The following is a 24,444-nucleotide window of genomic DNA, read 5'->3' as shown; positions in this document are numbered from 1 at the left end:
GACAGGGCTAAAATTAATTTACATTTATTAATTACAATGACATTTTGATACTTAAGATACAGTATTGCCAAGTCGTTTGTTCACTGTAAGTATACAAGATCTTATAAGCCATTTTTATTTCCCTCTTGGACCAGACATGGTCATCAGAGTTCTTAGAAGAAAAATAAAACTAAGTGCTAATGTAAATTACTATTAGTTGTGTTCTACACAGCTGCTATAAGACTATTAGAGTCCGTTTGTTGTTTAACTAAATCCAATCTTAACACCTGCAAATTAATTTCATTGATCTTTCACAGACCTTGATACTGTATAATGCCAAGTGGAGTGGACTTTCCATTTAAAGGGTACCGTTCACCCAAAAATGAAAATTCTGTCATCATTTACTCACCCTCAGATTGTTTCAAACCTGTATAAATTTCTTTGTTCTGCTCAACACAAAGGAAGTTATTAGGAAGAATGTCAGTAACCAAACAGATCTCATCTCCCATTGACATTTTTCCCTACTATGGCAGTTCTTCGGGGATGAGATCTGTTTGGTTACTGACATTCTTCCTAATATCTTTCCTTTGGAATTTGGAAAGAGGGTGAGTCAATAATGACAGAATTTTTATTTTTGGGTGAACTGTCCCTTTAAGTCAAACGCTCTGTGACTGCATCAAAACCTGATCCGGAATCTTAGGAGCAGTTTAGCTGTTTTTTGTCCCTTAAAACCTGCAAATATTTTCAATTGAATGTTCCTTCAATTGACCTGCAGCATGCACTTGTCAAACATCTAAAGTTCAGTCATACATGTGGAATCAAGGATGTCAACAGGATCAATACCGTAGCTAACACAATGACATTTAATGATCAAGTAGAGATGAAAAGCAAGTTATTACCACAATCACAGAGTATTCAGCAGACACAGTTTTCAGTACATTCACTACAGCGACAGTCCCCCTGATGCAAACTGAGGTTAAGTGCCAAGTCAAAGGGGACGGCTACAATATCAACAACTCTCCACTTCATCCGCTCTTGGGAATTCATCCACATCCTTTGTGCCATCAGCCAAAATCCCAAACCGTCACCCTTTCCTATCTAAATCTATAACCCACACAAACAGAACGGACACAAATAATGACATCAACACACCTTCTCCAGCTTCTCAAAATGTTCCCGCAGGAACTTCATGGGCCGCTCCGGCTTGGCAATGCACAGGTTGACGATACACTCTTTGAGGATCTGCTGTATGTTGTGTTTCTGCACAAAAACCTCACAGCCTTTCAGACTTTCGTCTTCTTCCAGATTGGATGAGGAGGAGGTGGCCATCTTATCTTTTATCAGTGCTGCAGGAGATGGAGGGAGGGAGATGCAATGAGGAGAAATGTGTATCTAAATCACTGAAATAAAGTCAGCTTGCCTAAAGACTCACTAATAAAATGCAAACTATGTAACGTTACATCATATCTATACAGACCTACACAATGCACACGACTGTTGACAACAAAACAATCTTTTTACAATCTGGCTCTAAAAGACAAATACTTTAAAATCTGCATAATATTATGATGTTTACTTTGTGTATTTGTCATTTCTAACAATAAACATTGGAAGCGATAGGCCATTCTTATGTGTGATACACCGACACGTCTCACTTCCGCCACTGATTCGCTTCTTACATTCAAAAAGAATGGAAAATTCATGATTCAGCCCTCAATGCCGACCGTTACTTTCAAGTAAACGATAACTGACATCAGATATGATATATCGTGAGTAAAAATGAGGCGTCGTTGTGTTCGGCGCTCGAGCATCTCTCTGTCATCACCTGTTTACGCCTTATCACATAACATGATTATTCTACACAAAAACCCACACGGTGTGTGAATGTGAACTGCTTTACGTCATGTAAAAGAGCGCGTCTGTCGGTATATCGTGACTAAAACACTCATTTGTGTCATTGTGTTTAATCATATTTTCTTACCGTTATTTGGCGGCTCGAGCTCAGGGATGTTGCTCGTTTGGTACTGCTGTTCATGAGACCTATGACGTCAATGCGTCTCTATTGGACGGTAGCGGTGTTCTCGACTGCGCAGATCCATTCTTGTACGACATCAAAGTACCGCGAGAGTGACTTTAAAGCTGTGTTATTAAATCGCTATCGCGGTACCTCTTGTATCATAATTGGTTTAGTCTGCGCAACGTAATATGAAATCGATCTGTGTGCGCAGCAAACAAAACTGCATTAAAACGATTAAAACACAAGATGTATTCAAATGTTCCAGGTTTTTTATCTAGACTTTGTTGCGTGTGATTTTTTAGGGGTTTTGATAGTCCTCTGGTTGAGCCAATAGGCGTCATGGGTTTGTGCGTCAAGGATGACACGCATGCTTTCACATGCTGTAAGATCACACATCGGACCTCTATGAACAGTGGCTTTTTGTGACTGAATACACTTATGGGAAAGTACCATGTAAGATTTTGTAGCTATGGTTTCAAACATCAAAATTGCATGTTTTCGAAATACGCAGATTTTTCTAGAATTATTCGTGTATTCTGCCATATTGTCTGCGGTGGGTCATATTGGGATTAGTTATTCGCAATATGCGGATAGTCCATAATACATCAAATTATTTAAAATGAAGCAGAATGAAAATTAAATTAAATTAAAGAGCAGTTGAGTATGAATACTTATGAAGCCTTTTTTACATTCAACAATACATGAATTGATCACACAGTACCTTCTGCTGTATTTCTCAAATTGATTAAAAACGAATAAATGCGCTGGTATTTTGTTTTTCTGAGATAACGTGCAATTTATTCCATTGATTTTTGCTTTGTTTAATTGCTTTCGCGTTTATTTTATTCCCTAAATAATCGATTTAAATAAAGTTTCACTTCTTTGAACGTACTACAGCCGTAAAGCTAGCTGCATTGTCGTAACGGCAACGGTCGCCATGACAACTCGTCTCCAACCACAACAACGTGAGAAGCAGAAATGGCGTCCGCCAGTGATGAATGTGCGGCTGCGGATGTTTTAAAATCTCTGGCTCGACATTTAAACTGTTTAAACGAGGACAACAAAAGCGCAAGAAGGCGAGCTTTAGATGCGATTAAACGAGAAACTATCGACCAGGGCCTGTCCAGCGCTGTGCTGCAGGAGGTGTTCGTGTGTTTGTTGAAAACGCTGCTGAAGTGTCTGTCAGATCCCGCGGAGACATGCAGAGACACGACTATTCATATCATAATAGCCTTTATTAGATCCGTCCCCAAACCAGATGACACTCTGCCATATCTGATGCCCTCTCTGGCGCAGAGACTCGGAGGGAAAGACATGCTGGAGCCGGCGGAGGAGCTCAGACTGGCACTGATGGAGATGCTGTCGCTGGCGGTGGAGGTGTGTGGGAGACATCTAGCGCCTTACCTGGACGACGTGATAAGGATCCTACAGAGAACCATCACAGATCCTTTTCCAGAGGTGAAGAAAGAGAGCTGTAAATGTGCCATTAATTTCGCCAAGTGTGTTCCTGGTAAGTCTAAGTAAAGACAAACAGCTTGAATTTAATTGTAAATACAAAAGTACATTAGTATCTTTTCATAAGATGTTGATCAACAGTCATGAATAACTGATCATAATACAATACAGCATGCGTAGCTTGTTTTTTAGTTGAGTATGATAAAGGTAAGTATTTTATGAAGTCTTGAATTCCTGATGTGTTATTGGTTGTCATGGTAATGGGGGCAAACTGATGCTCTAAAGAAAGATCTTGACTGCTTTAAGATCAGTGTTGGGTGTAACTAGTTACTAAGTAATTAGTTACTGTATTTGAATTACTTTCCCCTTGAAAAAGTAAAGTAAGGGATTACTCTTCTTTTTTCTGTAATTTAATTACAGTTACTTCTGATGTAATTGAACTAAATACTGTGTAATATATTCAGTAGTGGAAATTGCATCAAAATTGTTAATGTATGCTTTAATGTATCCTTCTCACATTTGTATACTTTGGTCAGTTAATAAGAATAATTTATGTAGTTATTTGAATGAATTAAATAAGCCGTTTCATGTCTATCCTTGAATCAATTCTAATCAAGGTTGATGTAGAATATAGAAAGTAATTAGTAATAATAAGTAATTAAATACGTTTTGGAGAGAGTAATTTGTACAGTTATCTAATTACACTATTGAATATGTAATTAGTAACTAGTAATTCATTACTTTTTCAGAGTAACTTACCCAACACTGTTTAAGATATTGATATGCATTTAGTAATTGATAGGACTATCACAGAACATCTATGTTTAATGCATTGTTTGTTTTTTGTTTAGAACATTTTCATCTGCAGGCGGAGAGTCTTTTCAAGCCGTTATTGCAGACTGTTTCTCACCAGCACTCTCACGTGAGAGTTTCAGCCACACAGGCTATTGGTGCGGTCATTCAGTACAGTTCTGGCAAGAATGTGGACGACATTTTGTCCCATTTGGCACAAAGATTGTTTGATGACTCACCACGGGTAGGTTGGCAGCTACTTGGCTCATTTTACGGACAAAGCAATGAATTTGAACCATATAAGTGAAAAGGTAGGGCTGCACGATTAATCGTATTTTTAATCGTGATAATGATTCACGCTTCCCACAATTAATTGAACATAATTGTTGTGATATTAATGTTTTAAAAGCAAGCACAAAACTCCTGATAGGTCAGAAAATCATCACTGTCGGACTGAAAGCTTGCATCTCTTAAAGTCCCAGTGAAATAAAAAATTACAGTTCTTATTATTTCATGAAATATTGCAGCATTTATGGTAAATAGCTTATCAATGTGGGTCATTTTCTTTTTTAAATTTGTGTACCCTCATAATCTTCAGTTAAAATCTGAATGTGCACTTCCGCCCTGAAATGACCATCCATCTCAAATGACGTAAATTAGACGGCTTGGGCGGAGCATCCGTTAACTCCTCCCCTTCAACTGTCAGTCTGCTGCCAGTTCCATTTCAAAATGCAACAGCTGTTTTTATACATCCAATTAATTTGCAGTAAAAACCGCAAGCCATGGCCAGAAATTTTTGCCATTGAAATTCCTTTTCACTCGGAAATGCGTCAGAAAACGGAAGTAAAAACAATCGCAACTTCCGGTTCACGGGGGACTTTAATCTGCCACTTTACAAGAAATTTAAAAAACACCAAATTTTTACACTGGATTTGTAACATTTTAATACTTTTTATTTACAACAGACAAACACAAAAGGTGACCAATAGAAATTATTTATAAAAAAAAACCAAGAAATTAAAATTGGAATAGCGAGGTTTCATTCTGAAGGTTGCAAAAGGTTAATTTTGGGGGAAAAGTGTTAAGATGATTGCGTGGCAGCAGATTAAACATGCTGAAGTGAAATTAAAAACAAAAGTTCTAAACGGACAGAACAATCGTGGTTATTAATCGTGATTAAAATGTCGAGCAAAATAATCATGATTATCATTTTACCCATAACCGTGCAGCCCTAATTCAATGTTTATTTGATTAGAGATTTTTCTTGGTATCTGTTAAAAAATTGGTCTGTCTATCAAGTTATTTTCATTTATTGTGTAATTTTTTTGTCATAATAGTTAAACATTTGCAAAGCACACTGATTTTGTTTTGTTTGTTTTATTTTGGCTCATGTGTTGTTTTCCTCTTCTCAGGTAAGAAAGGCTGTTACTGTAGTGGTAGGTGATTGGCTTCTTCACCTGCCCGACAGATATTCCTACTTTCACAAACTCATCCCACTTCTCCTGAGCAGCCTCAGTGACGACATCCCTGAAATCAGGTGAGGCACTATAAAACTGTTTATAATAATTCAAAAAGACTCCGAGCGCAAATTTGTTTGTTGGCTTCTTGTGCAAATTCCTGTTTTTAAATCATTTTTACAGGTCACTTGCTGAGGATTTGTGGAAGCAGATAGGAGCCCAGTGGGAGATGGAGAATGAAGATGATTTGAAGGATAAGATGGACTTTCAGCTACCTGCTCTTTACGCATCTGAAGGTGAGTCGATATTCGCAATTCGTCAACAAAGTGCAAGTTAGTCGTGGTGAAATATAGTACTACAACCCTAACCGACAGCGTTTGTAAGATGGATAATTATATAGTAAATGAACATTTTGATCATTAATCAATACGGATGATTGTTTTTTAAATGCATATTTTCAACATTATGCAGTAATGGCAACTGCAAAGGAATTTTGTTCTGAAAGTTTATATTTTCTTATATCTGTCTCTGGCAGGTGAGCGTCCCGGGCTGGGGTGTAGAGAGCTGGTGGTGAGGAATCTGTCTAAGTTACTTCCTGCGGTGGGCCGGGACATTTGCGACTGGTTAGTGCAGACACGAGTGAAGACCGCCCAGCTGCTGCGTGTTCTTCTGCTGCACGCTGAAGATCACAGCACGCAACACCTGCAGTCACTGCTCACGGTGCTGTACCACGCATGCGCTGATGCTGAGGCCGACGTTAGGACGCAGGTAACTGAGCAGACAGTGGTTTATGGTTTCGATTTGATGTCATTCATCATTACTCAACCTCATGTCATTCCAAAATTGTATGACGTTCTTTCTTCTGCAGAACACAAAATAAGATATTTTGAAGAATGTTGGAAACCAAACAACATTGCCCCTATTGACTTCCATTATATAGATACAAATGAGACATTTCTGACGATATCTTCTTTTGTGTTCCACAGAGGAAAGAGTTATATACGGGTTTTGAATGACATGGCGTAGTCATCCCATTAAAGATCTGTGCTGGTAACCTGAGCAAGGCATCTACTCCCAGGTTCTTCAAGGGAGTTTGTGAGCATAAGATAAAATTGACAAATGACAAACCCCTGACATAAGAGATGTGTGTGAATCTTCACTTGAAAGCTCTTTCTCTCTCTCTCTCATGGCAGTGTTTAGAGTCGGCAAAGCTCTTGGGAGTGTTTGTGAGTCCAGAAGTCTACCTCAAGTTGCTCCTACCTCACGCTGTTGACTCCGCTTCCTGTTCGTCTGCCTCTCCCTGGGCTCCTCTCATGGTTCTGGGTGCCGTATTAAGAGGGAGCTCGACGGAGGCGTTACGCCCCCACCTGTCACAGATCGGAGACACACTGGCACACCCCGAAGTCTGTCAGGGGTCCCAACAGGTGAGACAGTATGACATTGCTGCACTCTAGATGGGTTCTGAGTGTTTTCATGGTAACGGGGAGGTCACGCATATGGAGATTTGCAGCGGTAAAGAGGCCACAAGTTATTAATTTTTAATAAGAGACGATTTTTGTGGTTGCCCTGCAGAATGAGCGTATGTAATAATGCAACAAAGTTGAAATAAAAATTTGTTATGCAGATTTAGGGCTACAATATGTTATAAAATAGTTTTCTGTTTAAACAGCTCTATTCTTACATCTGTTTTACAATATTAATGTTTCACTTTTTTTACTTCCTCCTTGCATTAAAAACAACTGCGCTTCATTGGTTCATTTATTTTCCACAGCATTTCAGAGCTTTACTGAAGAATGTTTTTTATTACATATTTCCAGCCTTTCACTCACACACACACACACATGTTCATGTTTCAGATGTGTTAGAACACATCTCCGTCACAGCTCGCAGATCGAGTGGAAAAATCCCACCCAGACCCAAGAGTCGAGACCTCGTTTCCCCTCAACCCACATTCGGCTCCCTTTGATATCAAAAATAACACTATTTTCTGCCTATACCATCTCCTCTGTGCCAAGTCGCCACCCCTGTGGGCTTTTCAGGAATTTCCTCCACAGCGTAATAAAAGAAAAATGGCTAATTTCACCCTGACCCCCGACGTCTGCTTCGATCCCGCAACACCCCGTTTGATTTGCTGAGCCCTCAGAGGGGGTTTGGCCCTGGTGGCCCCGTCTCATTTTTGACTGTCACAATCTCTCGTCTCGTCCACCCACCAGAACTTTTCTTTCCTATACATAAAGACTTTTTTCAAACTCATTCACCCGGACTCGGTGACTAACAGACAGAAAAGGCAGCGTCTGTCGCAGATGTTGAACGACCTTTGACCCCCCCTTAGAGAAAAAGGGAAGTATCAAAGTGGTGTCAGTTTTAGGAAAGAAAAAGGGGATATTTTGTTTATAATATCACTATGATTAACTAGGAAGAATGACTTAAACTTGAACAGCTGTGTGACACATTTTCAAGTACATCATATTAAAGGTCCAGTGTATGAAATTTAGCAGCATCTAGTGGTGAGGTTGTGAACTGCAATGGCTCACCCCTCCCTTTTGAAGCACTATGGTGGCTGACACAGGACAAAGACGTTGTCATGTTTTTGCTTCTTTGCTGAAGGAGATAACGTATTTACGAAACGCACTCTGTAGAGCAGTTTGTCCGTTTAGGGCTACTGTAGAAACAACATGGAGAACTCCATGTAAGGGAATCCGCGGTGTATGTAGATATAAATAGCTCATTCTAAGGCAATAAAAACAAAATGCTTCATTATGTAAGGACTTTATACACCTCTGAAGACATAGTTATGTATATTATATTGCATTTCTGTCAACACAGCAAAATGGCCAGTGTCAAAAAAGGTCTCATTAACTCTCACAGTGTTTATATAATCCACACTTTGAGAGTGTGGATTATATATACACTGTGAGTGTTAATTTGTCGTTTTTAACACTGGCGATTTTACTGTGAATAGATCCTCCTTAATATCACACAATGCACCTTTAAAGCAAAGTGAAGATTGTTTTGCTACTGTACCTTTAAGATGTCTGTATGCAAATGACCTCTGTTATATGATCGGGTAATCTTTGTGTACTGGCATAGTTCGCTCTGCTAATCTGCCAATTTGCTGAATACAAAAATAGTGTTGATATGTGATAAAATTTCAGAATAATCAATTTTTTCATAGTAGCGAGTTGTGAATAATAGCGTATGTTAACATCAACATCGGACTTTCCTTTCTTCTGCAGAACACAAAAGGAGATATTTTGGAAAATGTTTGTGACCAAACACAGAATTTCATTTTTGTGGGAACTATCCCTTTAAGTGGCAGCACACTATCTAGGGAACAGAAACTGTGGTAGGCAGATGCTCTGCCTGTGTCTTCTATAGCACAGTTGATATCAGTCGCTTTGATGTTGATGTTGTCAGAAAGCCATTGGAAAAGAGTGTAGGAACAAGAGGTAGGAAATAATACGCCTGCATTCTTCCTTTGAAGATGTGTTAGACAGAGAACTTAGATGTCGTGTGACTTTAAAAGCAGACGTGCATTGGTGTAATGGGTTTATGAATTGGCCCCGATACAGGATAGTTTTGTCATGCCTTCAGGATATGGAAAGAGAAGCATGTTTTTTTTTATGCGCTTTGTTTTCGTGTTGCTACGAGGAGACTGCGAAGAAGCTCGTAAATCTTCGAGATAATCAGGTGTCTAACAGAAGAGAAACATACGTTTGGATCTGTATAGAGGAACGGCTTCTGTCTTCTTAGATTTTCTTCACATATTTCCCGGTTCAGATCACAGCAAGCGTATTAAAATACAGCTTTTTGTACACATACTCTAATGTTCGCTATATCCAAATCTGAATGAGTCATTCAGAAATGATGCAGGTCCCTCAAGGATCCGAGACATTCGTAAAATGAGCACGAAAAACTAAATCATGACTGTTTTTGGCTCAAGAGACCGTAATAAGTGGGCTTTGGGGAACAGAATGCAATGCAAACCTGTCTGCTCATGTCATGGCTGACAGCTGTGGCCCTCCTCACCTCTGTCCTGACAGAAGAGGCGCTGGAGACGGTGTCGGACCAGACAGACGTCTTCTGAGGACTCGTCGTCAAGACAGCAGCGTGTTTATGGATAGAAATGATTGGCAGCGAGCGCTGGTTAGAACGGTGCGTTGCAAACAGTTGTCAGAGCTGTCAATCATTCCGTCAGCCCCGGGCGTGAACTAGAGAACATGTTCACGTTTTATGAGCGTTAGTTCTATCTGGAAATCTGCTCATAAAGTCAATCTTTTAGAAGCATTACACGATGGAAAAGGTGTTTTCTTGACCTGTGAGAAAATGTGTATTTGATTCTCTTTAGTGTACATCAGATGGCGTTTTTGTGAGTCTTCTTAAAGAGACAGTTCATCCAAAAATACAAATTCTGTCATCGCTTATTCACCCTCATGTCAAAACCTGTACGTGACGCTTTGTTCTGTGAAACACAAAAGAAGATATTTTGAGAAATGTCTTTGTGTCCATACGGCACATTTGCTTACCAACATTCTCCAAAATATCTTCTTTTGTGTTCTGTTGAAGAAAGAAAGCCACACGTGTTTGAAATGACATGAGGAAATGATGAAAGGATTTTCATTTTGGGGTGAACTGTCCCTTTAAGCATTTTTCAGTCACCCTAAACATAAATAACAGGAGAAAGCCGTTTTGTGTAAATTGATGGTAAAAGTATCCCGCGCGCGCTCTTCCTGTAGGCACATCTGCAGGGTAACCATCCAGTCTCAGGTAATGACAGAGCTGTGAAACGGAGGAAACTGTGTCATGATCCTGTTGATGCTCTGAATGTGAAAACTTTGTCTAGACATGTGATCACTGCGTGGAAGCAGGTTTTCAGGGGATAAGAGCTTTAGGAAAGGGAAAATAACAGGGAGTAATGGAAAGAAAAACTCATCGGAGCTTTCCGAGGTCAGACAATTTAGATCTCTCTCACACACACACAATGAAATCATTTTGAAACAAGTAATTCAAATGCTTTCTTTCAGGTACTGTATCTGGATCAGTTGTTGACGTGTGTTGACACTGTGCTGCGGGTGAGTCAGGTGGATTGTGATGTCATCAGTATACAGCTTTTGAAGGTTCTGGTGTGCGTTCAGAGTCTGTCATCACATCAGGAACAGCACAGTGAGGTAAAACGCAGCTTTTCCACATTATATCACGCCGTTGCAGATGGATTGAATGTTTGTTTGTCTCAAAGGCAGAAGAGCTGATGAGACGTCTGTGTGAGGTTCAAAGTCTGCCGGGGGTGTGCGAGTTATACAGACGGCACATGACCGATCTGTTGCTATGGCTGTTTGACTCCCATCACGCCTGGACTGGTCACTCCGTTCAGAAAACACAGCTGGAGATCATCGCTGTCCAATCAGGTGAGTGCGTGGAAAAAATGTGATTTCAACATGAGGGCATGACATTTTTGTGCGGCCGAATTGATTCGCTAGATCTCTTTTAATGCGGTTGAGTGTTTCCTTCAGGTCCGGTTGTGGGAGAGTTTCTGTCAGCCTTTTTGCCGTTGTTAAAGAGTTGTGTTGAACCGAGTCGAGACCCGGAGCTGAGACTTCACATCTTCACCATGCTGTCCAAACTAATGCTAGATGCCGGCAAGACGGTGGACTCGCAGGGGTCCGTTCATCAAACGCACCTGCTACACAAACACAAATCTTGAACTTCATGTAGTTCTTGTGCGGTTTGCATCACAATGAATAACAATTCAAGGACCCAAAAGCATTGAGCGTATGAAACAACAACATTGTTTAACTCGGGTGAGCTCAGCCCAACTCGCAGAAAGAAGCCGAATTCACGTTTTCAATGTGCAATGACACACCACAACTTAAATGATAGGATTGAAGGTGATTCATGATGACACAATGATAAATGTGCATTTTGACATCTTGGAGATGCCTAAATGTTATCTCTTTCAAAGAAGAACCTTTGAAATAATTCATATTATAATGTCAGGATAATAGCCCACAGAGATCTAGTAAAATCCCCCTCTCTTAATGTGGTGTATGATACTGTTAACCTCAGGCAGATTCTTGTTTTATGTGGGTCTTTGATTTACAAAGTAAAAGAGAATGAAATGGAAATGTGAACCACACACACACACACACACACACGTGTATAATTGCCTAATTGTTTAAATGAGGACATTTTATAAACTTCAAGAAAACATAATTTTGTAATAATTTTACATAATAATTTACATAATTTTGGTATTAAAATAAAAACTTTATTTACCTTTACCCCAGACTTGCCCAAAGGAGCTTCTCTCATACACTTTTTTTTTTTTTACAGAAAATTTATCTATATTGGTAATATCATTCAGAAAGGTCAAGTCGCATATATAAATGCTAATAAAGCTAAATGTGTTCTCGCTTTTTTTACTCTCTCTGTAGGAGATTTGGTGAATATATGGAGGTGGTCCTACAGGACTTGTTGTTGCCTAATCTGGTGTGGCATTCGGGTCGGTGCGCTGCGGCTGTCAGGACGGCTGCTCTGAGCTGTGTTTTAGCTCTTCTGCATGGGGCGGCTTTACCAGCAGAGCGAGTAATGATGCCAAATTACATTCTAAAACTAAAGATTCAAATATATATTAGTGATTAATTGATTCATTTTAGCGTGAATGATGCTATGTAATGCATTTGTAGGTTCTGTCAGTGGAGGAAAGCCTCAGGACTCAGCTGATCTCGGCTCTGGAGGAAGACTCCAGACTGGCCCGTTTATTGGCCTGCAGGTCACTTCACTCACTCCTGAAACTGACAGCGCATCAGCTCAACACGGACTCGCTCAACGAGATCTATCCGGGTAAACATCATCATACACATTGACAGAGAAAAGATGGACCTGAGAGTAGTTTGACATGAATGAAATAGGAATAGGAAAGACTGAAGTGCATTAAATAGTGGTCAAATAAACTTATGTCGTTGGTATTGTTCATCACAAAAACTTTTCAGCTCTGGCCCATGAGGTCCATTTTCTGGAGAAACGGGTGAAAATAACAGAAAAGATGCTGTGTATTTTTCAGACCTCAAATACTGCAAAGAAAACAAGTTCATATTCACTTTTAAGCAACACAACAGTAATATTTCTACATGTATTGAGGAAAAGTTATTTGGAGTTTAGCTCCAATCCTGATCAAACTCGCCTGTCTGTAACTATTATATTCTAAACATTTCCAACGGACAAAAAACTGGACATAAACCTGAGATGGGAAAATTAAAATGACACGAAATAGTCAAAAATGAAAACTCTGTTATCATTTGCTCAACCTCATGTATGTAAGGGATAATGTACTGGAAGCCGGTTCTTATCGCAGAAAAAAAGCCATTTACTTTTGGTTTTCAGATAAGAAACAACGTTCAAATGTCACGAACAGGCAATTTGGTTTAACATTTGTAAATATAATGTGATATATGTTATTAAAAGATATATTTATATTTAATTTGTCAACAAAAACCTGTCAAAATGATTTTTGAGAGGTTGTTATCTGGGAATAACGAACCTGCAAATGCCGCGACTGGCCAATCAGAATCAAGCATTCCAACGAGCCGTGTAATAAGAATGATTAAAGTAAATGGGGACTGAGGCTATCAGTCACGTCAAATCTCTTTTTGTTTTCCACCAAAAAGATTATCATGCAGTATGGATTTTGAATGTCAGAACAAAAGGAAATGATTAATTGTTGTTTTTATGTCATTGTTTCTTTAAGGTCATGTGAAATATTTTTTTGCATTGTATCCATTTCTACCAGCTTATTTTTTGTTGAAAATGGATACTAGACCAGGGGCCGGTTGCATAAACTGCTTAGACTAGTCTGAAGTAATACTGATTAGTCCTAACTAATGTTACTTGTTAAAGGGGTCATATGACATGGCTGAAACGAATATTATCGTTTGTTTTAGATGTAATGCAATGTGTATACACGATTTAAGGTTCAAAAATGCTGTATTTTCCACATACCGTGCATGTTTGTATCTCCTCTTTGCTCCGCCTCTCTGAAATGCGCAGATTTTTTACAAAGCTCATCGCTCTGAAAAGCGAGGTGTGCTATGATTGGCCAGTTAACCAGTGCGTAGTGATTGGTCGAATACTGCAAGCGTGTGACGAAAATGTAACGCCTCTTACCATATTTGGAACATCAGGTTCCAAAGCAATTGTACTGACAGGTACACCACCTTACTTGCATATACATTTGGGCAGATTTTCAGTCCGGACTTGTTGCAGAAAGTCTGTGCCAGTCTGCAGATTTGATCAGTTAGTGTGTTTCTATCTGAAACTTTTAAAAAGTCTGCAAGTGTATGATGTCTAGTTTAAAAAAAATCTGTTCAGATTTTAAAAGTCTTGTCGTGTATTCCAGCCATTAGTCAAATCATACCATGAACTGACGTAGATTTGTGGGGCGTTTCAGGCAGGTCTGGGTGAGCATTCGCTTTTAGATAGAATGCATCTTTTGGTACGACACTTTAATTTTTGCAATTTTTCATGTTTAATACATGCATGGGCAACTTGGAACACACCAAAGACACAGAAAAACTCGTATTTGCACCATATGACCCCTTTAAGACGCAGTCTTAACTTAGCGGCTAAGTTTATGCAACTGGACTATCCAGGTTATTTATCGGTGTACATTTTATATTTACTCCGTGCATTTGGCAGATGCTTTTATCCAAAGTGACTTCAAGGTCATGTACTCTGTAGGACTAAAGGACTTGTGTGTGTGTGTTCCAGAGTTGCTGAAGCGTGTAGATGACAGCAGTGAAGATGTCCGTGTTGAAGCTCTGAAGTCTCTCAGCACGTGGTTCTCATCTCTGGGAAAAAACTACGACGCTCAGTCATGTCGTTCGCACCTGGAGTTGCTGTTCCAGCAGCTTCTCCTCTACATGGACGACCCTGACAGCAAAGTCCAGGACTCTGTGCTCGGTAAGGGCCGCTCGTAGTGTATGTTTTTCTACTTTGACCTGGATCTCCACCGATGACTGGCGTTGACACTCTCGCGGTGTAAGATAAATCTCTTCCTGCTGCAACAGGAAGTGATTCAGATCTTTGTTAACGGTGTAGCGCTGGGCTGCGGTCGCTCGGCCTCCTCGTTCATCACTTCAAAGCAGCTCATTTATCCGGCGGTTTTACACTCTATCCATCACACGCTCTTCTGCTACCGGCCTTCAGAGGGTCACGAGCTGTCGACAGCACCCATAATCACATGCCAGTGTGTCTTTACACACACACACAGAGGGTTGCACATGTAATATTTAGACATACTTGACACACTTTTATAAAGTCACTTGAAATCAAAATGAACCCTATTTACTTTCGTAGTACGTGTTTCTGATCTTATTGTGCTATTTATTTAGGGCGCCTACGTTCACTTGGCACTTGCCCATAGAAGTCCTAAGTTAGTACAGCATTGCGTTCGCAACGCAAAGGTCATGGGTTTTAATCCTAGTGAACACACTGATAAAAAGTATACCTGTAAGTCACTTTAGATAAAAGCATCTGTTGCGTTTAGTTTGCACACTGCATACTCTCTGTAGAAAACACAATTGATTGTTTGTGTGTGTTTTTTCTTTATCTTGTCTTTATTTGTCATTCTGCCCTTAAACGCATCTCGTATTTCAAAGACACGTCAGATGTGATTAATGTCCATTATCGCGCCACGCTTCCCATATCCCATAATCCCTCATTCCGTGGGTTAAGCTTGTAATAACAGCGCACTCTCTCTGCGCTTAAGTTACTGAGGAAATTCACTCGTGTCTTCACACAAAGAAAACTTTGTGTTCTAGTGCGCTCACAGACGAATAAAGTGCAGGATAAAAGTAAATCCCCCCACCAAACAAATCAGGATCAAACCGAATCCCCACAACAAAGACACGGCCGCTGAGAGGACACAGCACGGCTTTGTAGTTTGTTTTGGTCGTAATGGTGAGTCTGATGTTTTTATAAAGGCAAGGAAAAGTATGATTTTACATTCGAGGACAACAATAGAGCAGTTCATTGAACTGAACCGTGTTTCAGTTCACATACACAAATGTTACGGTATAGTAACACATAAATACAGTTATAATGATCGGTATTACCTGGCAGATTAATCATAAATCCTGATATTTATTGAATATTTCTATATTTTAGATAGACTTGAACCTGAATCTCCCAGATGAGAGCATGTCTGAACCGCATGTGCAGCTCGTTGTACATTCAGCCGCAGAAAAAAATGAAGAGAATATTCCAAATGATCATTTAATTCGTATTTCTAGATGTTTTGTGTCCGTTCCAGTCCAGTGTGCGTTGAATATTATCAAAATCAAACCTCAGGAGTGACAAAGTCATCCAACAGCAATGTGAAAGACTGACAGCATGACAAGACACATGAAAACTGTGATGAAAATCCAGGTTATCACCTAAAAATTATTTTTAAACTAAACGCATTTAGAAATATTACTTTGAATATGAATTTGTTTTCTTTGCGGTATTTGAGGTCAGAAAAAAAATATAGAGCATCTTTTCTGTCATTTTGACCTGTTTCTCCAATTTTCTGCAAATAGAAACAATATTTTTATTTTAAATTTGGGAGAAATGTTGTTAGTAGTTAACAGAACGAAACAAAAATGATCGTTTTACCCAAACACACACCTATAAATAGTCAATTTAGGAAAAAATGGAAAATAATTATGAAACCGTCTTTTAATTTTTTCCACCGCAGTATTTTCTGTTCCAGTTTAGTGGATTTTAATTTCATTTCTCTCTTTTTTTTCTTTTACAGATGTCTTGAAGGTTGCTAGTGAGGTTGATCGTGATCTCCTACAACAACAAACGGAGGCTGTGCGAGAGAAACAACGCAACCCTGAGTTCTGTGATAAACTGCTGCAGCACATTCACTCATTATAAGACACACACACACACACACACGTCTGTGAACAAACTCACAACACACCAAATTTGTGTGAATGAAAGTGAGATGAAGTGTTGTGAATTCACATCCAGAGATACCACTATCCTTCTGTGAACTTATATAAAATCATATTTATAATTAAAATGAATTCCTCCCCTGTAGTCAAAGGTAAAAAAATTTAACTAGTCTTTATTTAATTCTTGTTTTGTACTTCTCATATTGTTCAATAAAACTGTTCAGCAGTGTTGTTTTACACACGTTGAAACATGTCGGTGTCATTGTTTGAGATGAAATGTGCCTTTCTACTTGACCACTGTATTTTTTCCATTTTTATTATTTAAAAGTGCCTTCCTGTGATAAAGAAGACAGAATGTGAAGTAAAACAATAACATAAGGACCAACGGATCATATATGATGTATGTATGTCACATAGGCTGTAATGTTATTAATAGTGTCGACACCTCAGATTTAAGATGAGGACTTTATTCTGTCTTCATTCAATTCAATATTTCTCCGGCTTTGAATTAGAGTTTAGACAGACATATGGCAGCTGCACAATATTGTTTTGCCTTATTATGGGTCTTGTACAACATACTGGTGAAGTTAGTGACTTTATGTAAATGTCAGGTTAACCCAGCGAATGCTGTTTCTTAAGCCTCTCAGAATGCTGAACTCTCTCCTCTGGGCTCTTTTTGTAACTCCTGCAACGCATTAAAAGAAACAGAAATATATCAAACAATGTTATTAAAATGCCTTGTCTTATGGTCTATATTATAATGTATCTTATTGTTTTAAATTCTCGTTTTATTAAATCTATGATGTTTTATAAAGCAGAACTGAATTCAGATCAAGGTTATTTTAGTTTACTAAAATTAAAACGTTGAAAACGCTTCTGTTCATTAAAATCCAATACAATGTTGACCTAAACATTATTGGGAAAAACTGAAAGTAAATGAAAAATTGAAATGTTGCTTAAAAAATAAACTGAAATAAGTTAAAAGGACTTAAATTATAATAATAAACAAAAATTAAAATTAATTAATCTTATATAGCAACATAAAAAAAACTAATTAATTATAAAATGACAAAAGCATATACCAAAATTGCTAAAACTTTAAAATTAACAAAAGCTAATTGAAAATATTAATAAAACTAAAATCAAAACTATAATAACTCTGATTCAGATTGTAGGTCACTTCACATTGGTTTGTTGTTCTAATCCACTGTATGTACAGTATATATATATATAGTGTATTTGGAAGCTTTCAAGAATTATCTATTTATATAAAATGGTTCTTTGCCATATAATTCACTGGTATTTCGATCCAAAACTCGTCAGTTAACTAAATGCGATCCTGCCAAATGCATTTACAAACCAATGTGGCCAATTTTGAATGTCAGCTGACACGTCTGGCAGGTTTCGTGGCATTTTCAGTACTGTACTGGATGTGTCCACCGCAGATCGTATTAAAGTTCAAATTCCATAAGCAGAAGTGTGAAAGAAAATGGGAAGTAGTAGGAGAGGGAGAGCGGGCGATCAAAGGTAAAGTACTGACCCGCGATGCAGTAGCTGCTGGCCTGAAACCAGAGCGTTCTGACCCTGACTGGGCTGCAGAATCCTTATATGACAGAAAAAGCAGATTATATTAGAAAACTACAAGTGTAATGTATTCAATTATTAAAGTGTTTGTGTGTCTTGATTTGTGTATAATTATTCACCGTTTTGTAGGAGGACTCTTGGTCTTCTGTGCTTTCCTCGTCGGACCTGGAGATTCACCCACCCTATAATACAAGAAGAGCAAATCGGTGAGTGAATGTCTTTAAATATGCCTTTATGCAAATAAAATGTCCCTATATGACAATGTCATTTATTTGCTGAAGCGCTTTGTATGTCTGTGGTATAAAGTGCATGCCAATGTCACTTGTACCATCACGTACCAAACTGTAAGTCCGTGAAATGCGAGCAATGCAATTTTGTATCATATTTTTATTTCACGAGCTAAACGCCAGGAATGCGTCACTATGGAATGTGTTCTGGACACACATCAAAGAAAGTTTCCCGGCAAAATTTATGAAATTTTACACTGAGGTATTTGATGGATAATGTGTGTCAGTCAGGGGCGGACTGGCCATCTGGCGTACCGGGCGTTTTCCCGGTGGGCCACTAACGTATGGGGCCAGAACGGAGGCGTTGGCCGCTTAGACGGACGTATTATAAATGCGAATGCACGCAACGCGAATGCAGGGCCGATGCGGAACTAAAAATGCCAGGGCCGATTTTTCTTCCCTGTCCAGCCCTGGTGTCAGTTCTGCTGAGCATCCGAATCTTGTTTATGATCCAGTCACTATGTAAAACAACAATTTGGGTCAGATTCAAATGCATAAATTGCGCTTTCTTAAGAAACGATCAGACAAATGCGTTTGTGTTAATAAATCACAAAGCGTAGGCACTCGCCTTTGTTTTTTCCTATCAAGAGATTTCTGGGTAGCAGCAGACAGGATCATCTTGTCTTTGGAGGTTTTTGCCTTTTCCTGTGTGTCACAAAGTAAAAGACCAAGTTTGTAATTAAACTGCAGCATTGGAAAGAAAACACAGACTCTGTACATTCATTTGAAACAATGCAACACATGCTTTAGGGAATAATAAAAGAAAGCAATGATTGGCAAAGAGACAATCAAACTGATCTGCTTCCATGAGAAAATAAATAGAAGTAGACCAACGAAAGTGAGATCAAATTGAAGTACAGACGGACAACATGAGTACCATCTCTCTGAGCTTTCTCTCCGTGCGAAGATCTCTGTCCAGTTGTAGCAAAAACAGACGCTCCTCCAGTGGCATTGTGAAGAAGATGTCATGAATGTCAAACAAAGCTGCGCGTAACTGCCGGGGAAACAGAAAAAACCATGAGCTAGAATGACCACTTAAGTTCAGTAAGTTGTGAAATTGAAAAAAGTTCAAATATTTGTTCAATATTTTAGACTTTCATTTGGGTTGCCTTGCTGAAAAAACCGCAAAAGAAACCTGCACAGAAATTAGAATGGGTTTAATGGTTATAATGGGAATTGTATTGGAAACTATAATTGTGTGGGTAGTCATATGTTGGGCTCCGGTAGGTGCGAACCAAAAAACACCACTGGACCCAAAACACACTACATAAAGACGTTGTAATGGTTTTAATGGTAAACAGCTGAGGGTTCGACTTACACTTTATTCTTTATTCAAACTGACTGTTATGATAAAATCCTTTGAGCGGTGAGTTCTCACCTGAGCTCTGACTCGCTCGTGCAGAGAGAAATCCTGCTCAGACATCTGACCGCTACCAAATGAATGAATAAACTCCTGCGTGTCCTGAGGAGAAAAGCAGTGAAAGGGATCAAACGCACAAAACATTTGAACAGAACAGTTATACAAATCTGAAAGAAAATGACCGCATATTCTCACTTGCACAGTTTGACACAGATGTTTCACTTTCTCAGTTTTTAACAGTCTTCTGGTGAGAAATCCTTTAACGATAGCACAGAGGCGACACAGTGCCCTCTGCTGGTCTGCTGTTAGAACCTGAGCAAAAACAATCAACATTTAACATGTTTTTCAAACATTCCTTCTGTGGGCACAGGCTAGAGTTTGACAAACTTTACACAACCCTCCTTGAACCGTAAAGAGCACATTGATATTTCATATTTAAAAAATTGTAAGCTGGAATGACATGTGTGTTTTTACAAACAAGTACCCTTAAGAAAGAAAAACGACAGTTATTCCTCCTGTCTTTTGGCAATTTGCCAAATACTTTTGTCCATAAATACTTTAAAAATGTATTTTGTCCATTTTTGATGGCTTAACTTAACCTAAGGGTGCATTAAAAGCAAAAATTGCACTTTTGGCCAGTATACTGTATAGAATAGGATATGATTTTATGATAAGTAATTATAGTGTAACAAATTATTGTTTCGCCCGACCTTTTTATAGTACAATTCTGTGGTGCTAATTATTTTGGTAATATTTATTTTCATGTAGCACCAATGTTTTAGCGTATATGTAGTACATTTTGATATTATGATACAGTATATCTGTATATTGCAAATAAACAAAAACGGTACAAATGTTCACGTATTAAAATAATTATTTTCCAATTGTCAATGTCAGAAAATTCTAGGAATTTCTGTATCACAGGAATTTCTGAAGGTGGGATGAAGCGATGATGGGTGATCTGGAACTTTTAGTAAGTGTTATGTTAAACTGTTGTTTTGAGCTCAGTGTTATGCCATTAAATTGTCATTTTTGAGTAGAAACAATACCGAAATGTATAAATGCGTGATTTTATTTTTTTTGTGAGTACCCTCGATGGTAAAAAAAAGATTTTCGTATTCAGCATGTTAAACTTCATTAAGAAACAGTACAAATTAAAGTGAAAAAAAAAATGTCATTGTGTAATCCTACAGATTTTTTCCCAGCAATAACTTCTGCAAGTCTTTAATACGTCTACAATAATACCATGTAATTTAACATCATGTATTTTATAATTTTCCTGTTTTTAGATCCTTTATCTCTATACTGTTTTCCTTACGTGTCCACTGTGGTGCGGTTTCCCGGACAAGGATTATCTTAAACCAGGACTAGGATTTAGTTCGTTTTTAAAACATACTTTACAAAAAAACCATTACTGTGTGCATGTTGATACAAAACAATGGCACATAAATATTTTAAGATACAGTACAAGTTGTTTTTGACCGAGACACCTCTTGTCTAGGCTTAAGTCCTGTTCGGGAAACCGCCCCTATATGTGCTCAAATGTATTTACCGTAAAGCTGCTACGCAAAATTGGAATGCTATAGAAATGATTGAAAAATACACTACCTGGCTCAGCCTGTTTCTTGTTTTCCCTCCGCTGTAGCTCAGGCCTCGTATATAAATGGAAGTCTGCATGGAGGGCGATGGGATATCCAAACTGGTAGACGGAAAACCTGAATGACAGAAACAAAACAGTCATTTGTGTTTGCAATCCAAACTATTTTTTTGTAAATGATTTGATCGTTTGTTGTTTTTGCTGTAGTATATTTTACACCTCGTTGTTTACATACCAATACTGGACGTGGAGTGCCGTGATGATCCGTCTCCAGGGCTCAAAGAGCACACGGGGCCGAGAACTGTGTAACGCTCACCGACGGCCCTCAATTCACACCCGTCCTCGCCCGCTACAGGGCTCAGACCACCCTGACCAATAACACTGTTACCTTCTATCTCAAATGATAGGTGGCCGTGAGATGGAGAGCCTGGGGTGAGACCAGACCCCATAAATGCACACAAGGGACTCTCTCGTGTGTAGCTTTGGCTCATTGGTGATGTAGGAGACACGCGAGGGGGAGTTCTCGCAGTGACCCCAGCCATAAAGCGAGGCATTCTCTGCTGGCTCCTGTCTATAAGCGGACTCTGATGGCTATCCAGCGTGTGACACCTCCTCCTGAACACAGGGCTTATGACTTCCGGGTCCACCGGAGATGTTTCTGATCTTCCCTTCGTGTTCAAGGTCTCACTCAATGGGTTGAACCAGCTGGTGCCATCACATCGATTCGAACTCAACGATTCCACTCCGAGCAACCTCCTGTCTTGGTTTGGGGTCAGGGCATCCTGTGGTCTCCCGGTGGCCGTGGTGCTTGGTTGGTTTGGGTTGTCGGGGTAGAAGAAGATACTGTATGCAGAGATGGGGCGGGGGCGTCCGCGATGGGGCCTGACAGTTACATTGGGCTCTGGGCTTATGAGAGGACCGGGAGAGGTTTGGCTGGGTGAGTAACCGGACGGTAAATAGCCGGTTAAACAAGACCCGCTCACATCCAAAGAACTGACATTTTCTTTATCCGACGGGCTTTCAGATGGCATCACCTTTGCATCAACTGTGTTGCTGCTGATGAACTTTGACCCCTGGCGACCTTGTTCTTTTTCAATAAATTCACGGGACTTTTTTAATAAGTGTTGCAGACTCACTTCTTCAGCATCAACCTCGTTTTGTGCTTGTTTTTCTTCTCCAATCTTCGCTTTTATGGCCTCTGTGCTCTCAGCTGATGGGGATACTGGTGGCTTACTGGTCAAAATAAATGGCTCTGTGCCCTCACCTGGTGTTAGTTTTGCAGTATCATGCACTGTACAACCGTTGTTTTGTTCTGTTTTCGTCGAAGGAGCCGCATGCTGCTCTAAAGTATCTGGAACATCCAATACTTTTGGTGCCTACAACGTAAGTTGAGTATAATACATTTTATTTTATCATTAAACACTTTTGCTGTAAACTTGGATTGACAATAATGTTAAATGTTAATCGAAATGAAATTTTCTTACCTTACTAGTCCACAGAAGGTTCTGAATCTGATTGAGGAGATTATTTTTATAATAAATTTCTCTCTTTGCTTCCAGTTGTATAGCTCTTTTCTTGTATTCAGCCATCTCTCTTATTTGCTTCTCGTTAAGCTGAAAATTCACAACATTCAACATTAAAATAATAATGAATGTCAATGAAATAAAACATGTCTGAAGTCTTGTTTTGCATAAATTATAATAACACTTCTTTATATATGCCTATACTCACCAATGGAGACAAAACTGGCCTGTCATGAAAGCAGATGAACGACTGCGCCCCCCTTTGAACAGGTACGGGACTGCAGCTCTTTTGATGCATCATTTCTGACTGAAGGTTAGACGAAATGCGTGCGCAGAAATCCTCATAGCTGTCCATGTTTTTCCTACAGCAACCATTGCAAAAAGACATAGAGAAAATAGTTAAAAACAAGGTAAACACATGTCAGAAGTAGATTACAGATTCAGCCCTATAAATGAAAAATAAAAGTAATAAAAGTCCTTTCCTAAAAATACCATTATAAACCATCAGCTGTTTAACATGGGAACCATTACAATATTTTAATGGTGTTCTATTGGTTCCCTTTGGACCAGATGAAATCCCACCAATAGGACCCAACACATTACCAATAGGACCCACAGACACCATTATATATATTCTATTTAAATAAACGCAATTCCCAGTGTAGCCATTAAATTGTTTTATTCAGCAGGGATGATTAGATTTAATAACGCACATAATCTGTTAAACACATATTTGATCTCTTGAACACAAAAAATAGCTTAACATTTCACCACGCTTCGAATTATATTCATCAGCAGATACCAATGCACAAAATCTGATAGCGAGCGATTGCCTTTATCGCCATGTAGACTATAGCGATTTATAACATAAACAAAAATATCTGAATACATATTAAACATCAACAAACGGCATTTTCGGCCCCATCTGTGGTTGTTTTAATATGTGTTGTCCATGCATAATGTACAAGCAGCGTTTTGCTGATGTTTCAGTTGTGGATGTGCAGATGCAACTCGCGTAATCGCGCGTTTGTGAAAACGTTTAAAAGGATAACAACGCTAATACAATAAACAACCAGCAGCACAATTCCCTGTCGTGAACAGATATTGAATTACATATTCCTACCTGTCAAACGTCCGTCTGTCATTCAATGAATGCTGGGGTATCTTGCGCATGCATGCTCCTCTTCAGCACCGCCCCCTTCCGTCAGCATCCTTTCTTTCATCCGCAAGTCAAACTAGTAGATTCATTTTCACATTGCTGTAATGATCTTATACATTCAATTTCAGAAATTAATTAAGACCAATAAATTATTCCTTTGAAGTCTTTCGATCAGTCTATTGAAAATATTTTTTCGTATACCGTATCTCTACAAAATTAAGTTAAAATAGTTTTTATAAACATTTATTGTGGCACACAAATTAAACACGGATTCATCGTTTGTAATAAACAACGTTT

General features: G+C 38.9%; 3 protein-coding genes across 5 annotated transcripts in view; 1 reads left to right on the top strand and 2 right to left on the bottom strand.

Annotated features, from left to right (window-relative positions):
* The window catches only part of prkar1b (protein kinase, cAMP-dependent, regulatory, type I, beta), a 46,445-nt gene extending 44,434 nt beyond the window's left edge, over window positions 1–2,011 (bottom strand). Inside the window, exons 1-2 of the mRNA XM_057345911.1 lie at window positions 1,961–2,011; window positions 1,132–1,325 (exon numbers count right to left, since the gene is read on the bottom strand). Of these exons, the coding sequence (XP_057201894.1) occupies window positions 1,132–1,308 (177 nt within the window). The 5' untranslated portion in view covers window positions 1,309–1,325; window positions 1,961–2,011. The remainder of the gene's footprint in view (window positions 1–1,131; window positions 1,326–1,960) is intronic.
* Window positions 2,012–2,332: 321 nt separating this feature from the next.
* dnaaf5 (dynein axonemal assembly factor 5) lies at window positions 2,333–16,617 on the top strand. Of its 2 annotated transcripts, XM_057346936.1 has the most exons (14): window positions 2,333–2,449; window positions 3,293–3,506; window positions 4,303–4,487; window positions 5,656–5,780; window positions 5,884–5,996; window positions 6,236–6,468; window positions 6,894–7,124; window positions 10,725–10,868; window positions 10,937–11,105; window positions 11,211–11,358; window positions 12,132–12,282; window positions 12,384–12,540; window positions 14,464–14,655; window positions 16,493–16,617. In XM_057346936.1, exons 1-14 carry the CDS (start codon window positions 2,435–2,437, stop codon window positions 16,615–16,617), a joined length of 2,202 nt encoding a protein of 733 aa, XP_057202919.1. In that variant the 5' UTR covers window positions 2,333–2,434. The 2 variants fall into 2 exon arrangements, with proteins under 2 accessions (XP_057202919.1, XP_057202918.1); XM_057346935.1 differs by lacking the exon at window positions 2,333–2,449 and having other exon boundaries at window positions 2,788–3,506.
* A 594-nt stretch (window positions 16,618–17,211) lies between these two features.
* On the bottom strand, window positions 17,212–24,206 carry LOC130562103 (centriolar coiled-coil protein of 110 kDa). Of its 2 annotated transcripts, XM_057346937.1 has the most exons (12): window positions 24,112–24,206; window positions 23,197–23,350; window positions 22,950–23,078; window positions 21,701–22,841; window positions 21,477–21,583; window positions 20,064–20,180; window positions 19,887–19,970; window positions 19,386–19,502; window positions 19,077–19,153; window positions 18,341–18,403; window positions 18,178–18,240; window positions 17,212–17,322 (listed from the first exon to the last, which is right to left on the bottom strand). In XM_057346937.1, the coding sequence occupies exons 1-12, from the start codon at window positions 24,159–24,161 to the stop codon at window positions 17,250–17,252; spliced, it is 2,175 nt and encodes a 724-aa protein (XP_057202920.1). In that variant the 5' UTR covers window positions 24,162–24,206; the 3' UTR covers window positions 17,212–17,249. The 2 variants fall into 2 exon arrangements, with proteins under 2 accessions (XP_057202920.1, XP_057202921.1); XM_057346938.1 differs by lacking the exons at window positions 17,212–17,322; window positions 18,178–18,240; window positions 18,341–18,403; window positions 19,077–19,153; window positions 19,386–19,502 and adding an exon at window positions 19,509–19,643.
* Between the last annotated feature and the right edge of the window lie 238 nt (window positions 24,207–24,444).

This window comes from Triplophysa rosa, linkage group LG11 (assembly GCF_024868665.1).
Source record: "Triplophysa rosa linkage group LG11, Trosa_1v2, whole genome shotgun sequence".
Taxonomy (NCBI): Eukaryota; Metazoa; Chordata; class Actinopteri; order Cypriniformes; family Nemacheilidae; genus Triplophysa; species Triplophysa rosa.
This window is presented reverse-complemented; position numbering and strand designations above follow the sequence as displayed.